The 13,278-nt window shown below is 39.1% G+C and overlaps 1 protein-coding gene across 1 annotated transcript; it reads left to right on the forward strand.

Annotated features, from left to right (window-relative positions):
- The first annotated feature begins 10,365 nt into the window (after positions 1 to 10,365).
- On the forward strand, positions 10,366 to 12,977 carry rd3 (retinal degeneration 3, GUCY2D regulator). The gene is made up of 2 exons (XM_074615396.1): positions 10,366 to 10,734; positions 12,501 to 12,977. Exons 1-2 carry the CDS (start codon positions 10,445 to 10,447, stop codon positions 12,856 to 12,858), a joined length of 648 nt encoding a protein of 215 aa, XP_074471497.1. The 5' UTR covers positions 10,366 to 10,444; the 3' UTR covers positions 12,859 to 12,977.
- Positions 12,978 to 13,278: the final 301 nt, after the last annotated feature.

Consider the following 13,278-nt stretch of genomic DNA (forward strand, 5'->3'; position numbering starts at 1 on the left):
AAATAGATATAATGTATGTTACTACAGTAATAATTTGCAACAAATTCAATAAAGAAATTAAAAGTGGATAAGAGAAATTATGAATCAAATCTTTTAGGCAGTCTGCTGAATCACCTGAATGTGTCACCTGCTCAATTTGACCTAGAAGTGAAAGGTCATCCTGTTTTACTTTCAAAATAAAAGCTGGGATAAGCTGGGCATTTTATTTAACCAGCAGATAGAGACAAAGGGCAACATTTAGTGTCTGTTTTATCTAAAAAATCTAAATGCATTGATGTGAAATGATTAAATGATCTACTTTTTAAGCCATTATATCAAATTACTTTAAATAGTTACTAGCTATAAACATCATAGTTTGATAGTGTCGTGTTAACAATGTAGGGTTTTCTTATTTAATCTTTTTCTGATTATATAAATAAATATAACAATGAAAATAATTAGAACCATTATAAGAAAAACATTTATGAATGAGTCACTTCTGTCACAAATAATAATAAAAATAATAATAAAGCAATAGCAAATCCACAATACAGGTATCAAGCTCTCTCAGCATGCTTCCATATAAAACCAGCTGCATTACAAGAGCGTGATGTAGATTGTTGTCCACATGAGTATTAGTGGTGTTGTTCAGGTTCTTGTTGTTCAATCTGTGTTTCCCCTCGAGTGACACTGACTCATTGTCTCTAAATGACGACATGTCCGGAGATTATGAGGTTTATACATCAGGATCAACGTCTGTGTGTTAGTTTTAATTACAGTATAAAGGAACCTACAGTGCAGTTCTCACATATGAAATCACCTTTAACAGAAATAATGGATTCACTAACAAAGGAAAAATGACTTTAACCACTTAACTTTGAGTATCCCTATTAGGAATTGAAAAAAAAAAGATCAATAATCCCTCCAAAATACCACATTAAGACACCACGACCTTGAGGAACACCATAGAAAAAGCCGTGCTGTGATTTGGTATCAAAAACCTTTGACACTTTAAATAAATAATAAATAAAAAATGCATAAATACATAAATAAATCCACACATTTAAAAATGAATATAAAACAAATAAATAAATAATGTTTAGATAGATAAATAAACAAATAGAAAATAAATGCAAAAAATAAAATAAAAAAATAAATTGAAATATGAATTAAAATAAATACATAAACAAATAAAAGGGAAAATTAAACAGAAGAGTATTTTTTTAAACTTTTCGGCGATTGGATGGTGAGCTATTCTGTTGTGTAAACTGCTCAGAAACCCCTTTATTGTCAATCTACAGATACAGAGAGCTTTATTTATCCCCGAAGGGCAATTCAGTTTCTGCAGTCCACCGAAACATATACACACATTCATACTGCACAATCATCATTGACAGAGGGAACACAGTAGGTGGCATATGGGGAGGTGCAGAACAATAAAAGTACAAGATTAAAAATTAAAAATCTTCGCAATAAAAACAATGAATACAAGAATAAAAACGAGACGAGATAAAAGAATAACGGAATAAATAAATAATTAGAATAGAATAAAGTGCCAAGAGTATTTGCACATCGCAAATTGTATTCCAAGAATGTACCTAATGCAAACACAGACAACCGTTATGTGGTTAGTGCAAAATAATTGTACATTCAAAGTAAATAAAACATTTTTTGTTGTCGTTCATTCATGATAGTTACTCTGCGTTCAGCAGTGTAATGGCAGAAGGAATGAATGACTTGGAGTAGCGGTTTGTCTTTCTGTGAGGCGGCAGATAGCGCCGTCCTGAAGGCAGTAGTGTGAAACACTGGACAGGATGTGGTCATGATTAATAATGTTTGTGGCCTTCTGGAGAACACGTTTCTCCCAGAGAGTTTAAGTTGCTCTGCTGGGCTCCGATGATTTTGGAGCAGACTTTCACAATGTTATTTAGGCAATTCCTGTCCTTCATAGACAAACCGTTAAACCAGCAAATAAATGAAAAGGTTAAAAGGCTCTCAATATATGACAAGTAGACAGTACACAGGATAGATCTACACACACCAAAGGAGTTGATTTTCCGCAGCAAATGAATTCTCTGTTGGCTTCGTTTAACAATGGACTCAATGTTTACATCGAACTTGAGATGAGAGTCAAACACTGTGCCCAGGTACTTATAAGAGTGCACGATGTCAACATCGTCGCCATGAATTATACTCTGAGTGGGATTAATCTAGCTAGGAAAGCCATCCATCCTCTGAATGCTCTAGGTCTCTAGTTTGTGGCTGTAAAGTTTCATGAGGCTGTGATTATCCTAGAGGTCACCACAGGTCATTTTATACAGTGAGATCAAATTTGAAAAAATGGTCTCACAATACAATTAAATGGTTACTATGGCGATTAACATCATCACACATGAATACAGTTGAACTCATTGTATCCACAAGAGTCTCAGCTTTACAGTGATACCCAAGTTATGTAATTCAGAGACTGTTTAGGGACCCCAGTATGCAGAAATAGGATGTCTTGTGACCAGTCTGTGCTTCCAGCTGAGTCACACTGACTCAGTGTCTTTATGCAACAACATGTCCTGGTCACCTGGTGGAGATTATGAGGTTTATACATCAGGATCAGCGTCTCTCTGTGTGTGTCTTAGTTACAGTCTAAAGGGTGCAGTGAAATCACCTTTGATAACAGAAACAATAGATTCACTAACAGAGGAAATGTGACTTTAACCACTTTACTTTAAGTCTCCCTGATGAGCATTTTAAAAGTGTTTGACACATTATAGGAAGGAGGGAGATATCCATTTACTCACAATCAAATATCTGGCAAGAAAGGTTCGGAAACGCAGTAAAATAATAAGGTGCGATTCCAAATATTGCAAAGAGAGCATCGCTCTCGATCTTAGTGTCATTAATATCAGTTTAACAACAAATTTAACTCACTTCATACTTCATAATTGAACTTTTAAAGGAACACTTTGGCATTTTGGGATTATTTGCTTTCTCGCCAAGAGTTAGATGACAAGATTGGTACCACTCTTTAACGTACGATAAGTATGAAGTTACAGCCAGCAGCTTAGCTTAGCATAAAGACTGCAAAAGGAGGGAAACGGCTAGCCTGGCTCTGTCTAAAGGAGGCAAAATGGACCAACCGGCACCTCTAAAACTCACAATTTAACAAGTTTTGTCGCTTGTTTAATCCGTACAAAAACCAAAGTGCAAAACGACAATTTGCCTCCATTGAGAGAACCGTTTCCACTCTTAATCAGCGCCTTAAACTTGCATTCTCTCTAACAGCCAGCAGGGGGCGACTCCTCTGGTTGCAGAAAGAAGTCTGATTGTATAGAAGTCTATGAGAAAATGAGCCTACTTCTCACTTGATTTATTACCTCAGTAAACATTGTAAACATGAGTTTATGATCTCAATCTCTAGTTTCAAGTCTTCTTCACTACAGCATGATGTTCATTTAGTAAATTATGGTCCCATTTAGAGTCAGATAGACCATAAAGCAGGGGATGCTTTAGGGCGGGGCTACCTTGTGATTGACAGGTCGCTACCACGGCGTTGTCCGTGTTTTTGTCTTACAGCTTTAACCCTTTAACAGTGTGTTTTCACTTCATGAACGTTCATTATAATCTTTTGGTCGCCTAAAAACGTCTTATTCAGCGTTCGGTTGTACTTAGCTCCGCCCTCTTGTGTCACTTCTGGTTGCAAAAAATGGTGATGATGGCAACGTTCTAAAACCAAGATGGCAATGGACAATTGTTTTCATATTCATAATACTTTTCTTGTTCAACACAGGCCATTTCAGTAGAGACATTGAATATATGATATTAAAAAATAAATCATTTTGTTTTACTTTTGGACGCCACTTTGTAGGCGGTCGTTCTACCGGCGTCCGCAGTCGCTCTCAGTCCAAAATCGCTGAAGTGTAGTATTACAATATATTGTACAGAGAAATATATATTTCATATGGTCACATTGAAAAATTACCAATTTTCGAGGCTTCAAAATGTGTGACGTCACGATGACTACGTCCACTTCTTATATACAGTCTATACTCTTAATGCTAAGCTAAGCTAACCGGCTGGTGACTCCAGCTTCATATTATAAATAAATAAGCACATTTACTGATATCAAACTATTGCACTCTGCACTTTTATTTATTAGTTTATTTGACAGGGACAATACATAGGCATTGTTACACTTAATTAAATTGCAAACGATGCAACGTATAGGACTTCTAGCCATAGCTAATTTGCAGACCTTGTCCCTCGTTAGGCTTTTAAGAAAAAGAAAATAAATAAAAAAATACAGAATAAATAAAAAAATACATAACATAAAAAATTAGGTAACACTTAATTTTACAAGTCTGCAAATTTCATGATAATAAAGTGATAATTAGCAAGTAAACTATTTGAAATTTCTTTGGAATTACTGCCAAATTACCCCAATATTTTAATCCACTGCTGGTCAATACAGAACACAAACACTTGATGTGACCCTGTCGCCGCCCATATGCACGGCGCTGTAATGCGTCAGGACACACAGGTGTCTCTTTCACCATTCACAACCTCCCAAAACCTCCCCGACAAACATGGCAGCGGCGGCGAGGTTAACATGGAGTTGATGGAGGGAATCACTTTAGAGGATTAACGCTGTCGTCTGTTGGGATTACAGGGAGAGTTTACCTTCCCATCTGTCACCTTCAGGATGAGCTCAACACACACACACACACACACACACTGCCTTTTACATGTCGGAGGCCTCACTCTCACTCTCACTGTGTGGTTATTCATTTATTCAGATTAAAAGCATGACGCTATATACAGTATGTCCCTGAACAGGAGCAGTGTCTTAGTGAGTGTATATCACCTCTCATGTACTTCATGTATGTAATCACTGAATCACTGAATCACTGAATGAAAGGTTAATAAAGTCTAATATCTGAATGGTTAACAAATCTTTGGAAAGCAAGCCAAAGAGTAAAGTCAAGAGGAAAAACACAGAAGGCTCTTCTCGTCTTTCATCTCATCTGATCGTTCCAACACACGGATATTTTCACAACGCCGTCCTCGGTCTTCCCGTTTCCCTTTTCAAATGACGAATACAGACTACCGCCGCCTGCTGCTGTGGAGAGTTATTTCCTCTCACACAGGCGCAGAACGTACGTGCTAACTGGCCGTCGGCTGTCGTCTTTGCGGTGTGTTCCAGTGCAACTTTTTGGTCAAGACAAAGGCAACGTGAGGCGACGCGAATGTGAACAGCCGTCCTTCATCGCCGCTAGTTCTGTGACGTGGGGTTGGTGTGTCCTTCTACTTTACGTACACTAAAAGCACGTACAGCCGGCCCGGCGATGTCAACAAAGCATGGAGAAGCTCGGATTACTACCCACACAGACGGAGAGAGACTTCATACTCTACTCAGGTAGACATTACTCCTCTATATCTTTACATAGCAAATAGTTGTTTGATGCTATATTAAAGCAGCTTAATGCTGAAAGTTGCCCATAATGTTATGTCTTGACCGTGTGCAACATTATTTAAAGTATTTACAGTATTTTCAGTTTATATACCAGCAAATATTTTACTTCTTTGCTTATTATTTTATCACAGTATCTTGTTGTGAAGCACTTTGTAACACGTGTTTTGAAAAGTGCTTATTAAAGTTTATTAGTATTATTATTACAGTGTGTTAACTAAACGTGAGCTAGCATATTTTTGTAGTATATGTATCTATTTTTATATTTGTTTATGTTTTACATGTAACCCACAACTACGTATATACTGTATTTAATGTGGCTTACTGTTGTTGCATTAATGTTTATTGAGATGCACATAAAAACGAGCAATTATATACCAGTTTAATTGCTTACTTTGGGATGGTTTGATGGTTTAAACACAATTAATTTAAATGAATTTGTTGTTGTTTTTATATTGAAAAACACCGGAGCACGGTTGAATCTCTTTATAAATCCCACTGGTTTTCTGTTAATGCTGCTGGCTGCTGGTGTTTCTGCATTGACTTAATAGAGTTCATAGTTCACCCGGCATTTTATTCAGCTGTAGGAGGATGCGAAGGAGGAGGAGGAGGAGGAGGAGGAGGATGGTGGTGGTGGAGGTGTGACGGGAATTTCAAGGTTACATGCAGAAGGAAACCGTGTGAGATTTCTGCTCACACCTACACACACACCGAATAAGCCAACAAACCTTGATATCCACCTACACAACGACTGCACATTTACCTCTCTGCCTCTCTATCAGCTGCATCACACACTCACATCAACATTTCCTCCTGCAATTAGCCCTCTTCCTCCTGTAATTCATGCACGTCTGCTCGGGAGGCCAGCGGGACTCATTATCTGTGTGAAGTTAATTTACCCAGAGGCTGACCTCTCATGCTCCTGCACGCCGAGCCCTGCACACACTAACCCTACATCCTCCTCCTCCCAAAACAACAAGCAGCTCTGATTTATCTGCCTCTCTCCATCTCGCCGCTCAACCCACTGTGTCCTCTTTATCTGCCTCTTCATCGCTCTCCAGCTCCCTTTCAGCTGATGGAGCTTATTGTGGACAAATAGGCTTATAGGAGCATCACTATGGCAACGGCGAATCGTAAAAAGCTACATAAGCACTTCATCAGGGGGCCGTGATCCAATGGCTCCCGTTGGAGATGGTGCCCCCAACCTCCTGCAACAAGTAAAGGCAGGCCAGAGAGGCTCATGGGAGGGAGGAGGGGGGGAGACGACAGAGACAGACAGAGAGACGGAGAGAGAGAGGGAGGTGGAGATAATGCTGTGGGACTGTGAGAGGACGAGAGAATCCATTTCTCTTCTTCTTCTTCTCTCTTCAGCATCCATCCACCTGTCTGATGTCTGAGGACTTTTCTTATTCTGCTTCTCACTGATTTTGTCTCTTTTGGAGTCCAAGAAAAAACTTCAAAAAGAAGAAGAGGTAAGAAAACAGTTCATTTTCTATTCTGCGTTGGAGTAAACAGCAACACATTGGAGCAAAAAGGATGTGATGTTTCAATACATTCATGTTTGAATCTGTCTAAAAGTAGGAAGCAGTCCATGTGTGAACAAACTGAACACGGGGAGGATATTCTAGGGAAAAGAAAGAAAGAAAGTTCAAACAAGCTGATGGAAAATAAGTCAAATTTGAATGTAATAAAAGCTGAGAGAGAAAAATGGCTGACCGATCAACAGAAAACAACATTATCATAATCAATTAAATAATCTAAATTATTGTATTTTAAAATCTGATAGTTACAGGTTCTCAAATGTGAGAATTTGCTACCTTTCTTGGTTTTTCTTTATAGTAAATTTAATATTTTGGTTTTGTTTTACATCACATTATAGCCTCTAAGAAACTGTGATGGACATTATTTCATTGTTTTCTGATGGCTTATAGATTAGAGCTGCAACTGATGATTATGTTCATTGTCAGTAAATCTTTTTCTTGATTAATCGTTTAGTTGTTTGGTCTTTAAAATGTAAAGAAACCAGAAAAATATTCACATTTAAGAAGCTAGAATCGACTTTCTTAAACAATTACTCAAACTGATTAATCAAAGTCAAATTTGAATGTTATAAAAGCTGAGAGAGAAAAATGTCTGACCTATATCTCCTATTAGAGCTGCAACAATTAATCCATCAACAGAAAATAACATTATTATAATCAAGCAAAAATACACCAAAATCTGATAGGTACAGGTTGTCAAATGTGAGAATTGGCAACTTTCTTGGTTTTTCTTTATAGTAAATTTAATATTTTGTGGGTTTGGGCTGTTGGTCAGACAAAACAAGACACTTGAAGACATCACATTAGGCTCTAAGAAACTGTGATGGACATTATTTCATTGTTTACTGATGTTTTATAGATTACTAATGATTACTTTCATTGTTAATCTGTGGATTATTTTTAGTTGTTTGGTCTATAAAATGTAAAGAAAAAAGTAAAGAACTCAGAAAATATTCACATTTAAGAAGCTTTTTCTTAAACAATTACTCAAACTGATTAATTAAGTCAAATTTGAATGTAATAAAAGCTGAGAGAAAAATGTCTGACCTATAGTATCTCCTATTTAGAGCTGCAACGATTATTCAATCAACAGAAAATTAACATTATTTTAACCGTTTAAATAATCTTTCAAGCAAAAATACCCCAAAATCTGATAGTTACAGGTTGTCAAATGTGAGAATTTGCTATATTTTTTGGCCTTGCTTTATAGTAAATTAAATGTTTTGGGGGTTATGGACTGTTGGTCAGACAAAACAAGTCTTTGATTTTTCATCGCCAGTTAATCTGACGATTATTTCTCGATTAATCGATTTAGTTGTTTGGTCTATAAAATGGTGAAAAATGACGTTCAGTGTTTCCCAAAGCCCAAGATGACGTCCTGAAATGTCTTGTTTTGTCCACAACTCAAAGGTATTCAGTTTACTGTCACAGAGGAGAAAAGAAACTTTTGAAATTCAAAATAGTTGGCGATTATTTTAATAGTTGACAACTAATCGTTTAATTGTTGCAGCTCTATTATAGATTAAAATAGAAAAGAATCGTCTGATTACTCAATAATGAAAATAATCCCTACTCATGTTTATTTTTTCTGTAAAAGAATCTCCATTAAAACAATATTTAAAGCAGCAGTAGGTAGAAATGGAGTAAATATGATTAAAAAAAAAAAAAGTTATCTTTATAAAACGGTCACTATATCCTGACAGTAGTGCATGAGACAGGTAATCACGTGCCTCGGTGTCCTCGGTGTCCTCGGTGTCCTCCGGTGCTCCTGACAGCATTTACAAGAGGAAAACAACCAATCGGAGCCGAGCTGAAGCCTGCCGTCTCTGAGCAGCTGTCAATCACAAATGCAGTTTGCCAAAAAATACCAGGATGTCCTGCTACATCTGGTCGCATTCTGCAGTCTCCAAGCCAGAAAGCTTTTCTGACTATTCTGACCCACAATCATCTGCGCAAGAGGGTCAAAGTTCAATGTTATGAGGAAGTAGTATGTCCCAATTGTATGCAAACTGCATGCAACAGTATTTACTTTGTAAGGGCAGCTGCAGTGCAGTATGTGAGTTGGAGCGCAGCCTCAGTGTACAATCTGATATAACAAAGAAAAGCAGCAAATCCTCACATTTGAGAAGCTGGAACGAGACAATGTGTGTCATGTTTTCATGGTAAATAGTTGATTAATCGATTAATAGACTAATCGTTTCAACTCTGATTCAAATTTTCTATCACAAGAGACAAAGAAAAGCAGCAAATCTTCACTTACTGTTTGGCCTACAATAAATACGTCATCCCTGGAGCCCTCTGTTATAAATCAATTAATGTCTCGAGATGATCCAAAATGTGAATGTGTCGCCTTTATTGATCCCTGCTGAATTGTGTGATATCAAAGATGCAGCAGCAGCAGCAGCAGACATGTCAGCAGGGAGGTGGACACTTGTCAAAATGGAAAAAGATGATCTGTGTAACACCGTACAGCCTCTCTTTGATACGTGAAACAACACAGCAGTTTGTGGAAGCAGGTCAGCAGCTGCACTACAGCAGCAGAAGAGGCAGATTAGCAGCAGGAAGGATAAAACACACATGTCATTTTTGAATGTGTTAGGTATGGTTGATTGTGATCTGTTTGACTTGTCTGTGTCTGTACTTTTTCCTCAAATTGAGCTGCCTGTGGATGCAAAATTAATTTCAGTGCAAACTGACAATAAAGTCGTATCGTATTTAAGAAGCTGGAACCGGAGATTTAGATTACTTGACAATTATTTGAATATCGAAATTGTTGCCGATGCATTTTCTGTCTTCACGTTAGACTCCTTAAAACCTTTTGCTCTGAATTCACGACTCACAACGCCGTCATCATCAGTGGCCTCGTCTGTTGTGGTTTTCTACTTTCATCACTAAAAGAAATGCAAATAAAAGACTTCCTATTGAATTGAATAGAGCATCTGAGGGAGCGGATATGACACCTGCAGAACAAAGAGCCAGCGGACCGGGGAGACGGGGAGACGAGGGGGACGTTGTCTTCTGGGAATTTGTCCAGATGTTGAAACAGCACTCAGATGTGGTTGATATAAATGATGCCAGATTATGCAAACACTACTTCTCTCTTCTTCTCCACAATCGCAGACCGCCTTGAAAAGCAACAAAAACACAATCGACTGAACAAGACAATCAATTAAATGATCAATATAACAGCAACAGCTCTGTTTTGTTGTGTTGGTTTCACATTTCGAGCTCTGCAGAGTACAGAGATTTCAATTAGTGTACAACCTTTTCCGAAATGTCTTATTGTCAGCTCATTACGTTTAATAAAAGCAGCTAATCTATTTCTGTGGGCCTGTAACACGTTGAAGAAGCTCCCAGCATGCTCATCACTCACAGCTGTGAAATAAATTAATCTGAGCACACAGTCATTTCAGTGTGATTGTCTCTGTCTCGTCAGGGGGCCGTGAGGGAGGACAAGGCCATGGCCTCCTGGTTCAGCTGGAACGAGCCGTACCACCGGAGCCCCCGGCGGGACCCGGCCGACGTGGTCGCCGACACCCTGATGCTGGAGTTCAGCTGGCAGCTGAAGGAGGCCGAGAGGCAGCAGAGGGAGCGGGAGAACGAGTACCAACGCCTCAAGACCGGCGTGGACTACAGCTGGCTGGCAAGCGCGCCGCGGTCCTCCTACAACATCAGCACCGGAGAGCGGCTCTGCCTGGAGGAGCTCTGCTCCAAGGTGCCGCCGCCATGCTGCGGCCTCGTCATACTCAAGTAAGGACACGCAACCACTGACTGTGTAGCTGAAAGGGGCAGTGTGGGGGATTTGGCGACATCTAGTGGTGTGGATGCAGATTGCAACCAACTGAGTACCCCTCCGCTCACTCTAACGAAAACACAACGATTCTTAGTTTCAGGTGATTACACACTAATGAAAACATAGTTATTAATATTATATTCCATTTCTGCTAATAGATCCTAAATCTTACTCACTGTTCCTTTAAGGAATATTAAATTAATTTCTTGACCATGAAAGTTCACTCTCAGGAACAATCTCTCTTCATTTTATCGCTACTATGGCCAACAGATAACCATTCAGTGGAAGAAATATCTTAATTAATTGTTCCTTTTTTGGCTCAAATTCAAAGAGCTCTTTAAACTTCTGTTGTCCCTCAGGCGACTCTGTAAATCTTTGGTGTGCTCGTCCTCTAATCCACAGCGGGGACATCCTGAGCTTGTTGCAGCATCTGTTCTCAGAAAGCTGTTGAAGTCTCAGGTGTCTTGTTAAGAGGTCGACAGGTTTTTGGGAAGCAGCTTGACTGCTGGTGTTAATGTGAGTGAGCAGCGAGGTGCTAAACGCTGAGTAGAAGTCACACAAACACAGCAGCATGTTGGTGTGATTTTAATTAGCTGCACAGAGGAGGAGGAGTAATTAACACTTAACACTTTCTCTGAAACTGAGGTTCATCTGGGGTTTCCCAAATCCCAGCCGCTCCTCTTCTCATCTTAAAGGGAGACTTATCAAGTATTTAATCCTCTTATCAACATGGGAGTGGACAAATATGCTGCTTTATGTAAATGTATGTATATATTTATTATTGTAAATCAATTAAAAACACAAAACAATGACAGATATTGTCCAGAAACCCTCACAGGTACTGCATTTAACATAAAACCATATGCTCAAATCATAACATGGCAAACTGCAGCCCAACAGGCAACAACAGCTGTCAGTGTGTCAGTGTGCTGACTTGACTATGACTTGCCCCAAACTGCATGTGATTATCATAAAGTGGGCATGTCTGTAAAGGGGAGACTCGTGGGTACCCATAGAACCCATTTACATTCACTGATCTGGAGGTCAGAGGTCAAGGGACCCCTTTGAAAATGGCCATGCCAGTTTTTCCTCGCCAGAATTTAGCGTAAGTTTGGAGAGTTATTTAATACATTTTTTGGTTGAACTTCTTTTTGTTTCCTGAAAATTCGGCATCCCCATAATGTCATTATATTGTTCCATTAAGTAGGAATGAGTAAATATTTTTCGTCCATAGGCCCAGAGAATACATAAATGTACAGGGAGGAAAAATAACATGTTTATTTATACTTATATTAGGAGAAGAGAGAACATAAGTATAGAAAATGAATTGAAAAAGAATAAATAAATAAATAAATAAAAATAAATAAAAAATTGAGATATTTAGAAAATAGAAATACTAAAAAATAAATAGGTAAAAAATAAATAAAATAATTTAGTAATAATAAATAAATAAATAGAAATAAAGAGAAACAAAGTAAATAGTGATAATAAATCACAACGAAAGCCAGTACTAGCATAAAAAACCTGAATCTGAACTGTCAGCAGCTGAGTTGCATTGTGGGTAATGTAGGCACCAGGTTTGGCAAGGAAGAAGAACATATGTAATAAAAAATCTCTGGTTCTGCTGCATTGATTTGATCCATTTGTCCACCATGAAGTTATAAACTGACATTCTGTGCAACCAGCTCAGAGTTCAGTGTTTTGTGTCTTGTGCTCTGCTCAGGTTCAGGGAGGTCATGCAGGCCAATGAGCCCGAGGTGCAGGAGGTGTCGGGCCTGTTCCGCTGCGTCCTCCTGGAGGCTATGGATCACCTGAAGGAGGAGCAGGAGGCGCAGCGCCTCGCCACCCAGTGGCACAACAAACGCGCCATGAGCTCGTCCCTCATTAACTTCAGGTCCCGGATCAAGATCAACCCGTTCGGCAGCACGGTGGGCCTGACCTCCGCTGCGGGCGACGGGGCGGCGATGAGCGACCTCAAAACGGTGTCGGAGGACGTGGAGAGAGGGACGGAGAGGACGCAGAGGGTGTGGAGCATGCCTGACTTCAGATACAAAGGAGCCAGCAGCAGTAAGGTGGTCTGATGTGAGTCGTTCAGGGGACGGTGACGTTTCAGTGGGACACATGCTGACCTCCAGAGGATCTCCTCTGCTGCAGTATTGCACCAGACGAGGCAGGACGACTCCCACAATCCTCCTCTTCTCAGTATGAGACCAATCAGCATTGATCCATTTACTACTTTACACCTGAGAGGACAATGTCAGATGTTTTTTCTCACATCCTCTGAAACTTGAAAACATTTTTTGGACTTTAAATATTTTAAACTTTGCGTAAGATTATCGCCTCTCGCAGTGATACGTTTTATATTTTGTAGACATCTAAGCATAGAGGGCTATTTACTGTAGGCCTGATTTATGTAATTTAAAGGCTTTATTGACTCCTAAATGATGCAGAAACAAATGAAATGACGTTGTTTCGTTACACAACACAAAATTGCTGCAGAG

This window comes from Sebastes fasciatus, chromosome 18, assembly GCF_043250625.1.
Source record: "Sebastes fasciatus isolate fSebFas1 chromosome 18, fSebFas1.pri, whole genome shotgun sequence".
Taxonomy (NCBI): domain Eukaryota; kingdom Metazoa; phylum Chordata; class Actinopteri; order Perciformes; family Sebastidae; genus Sebastes; species Sebastes fasciatus.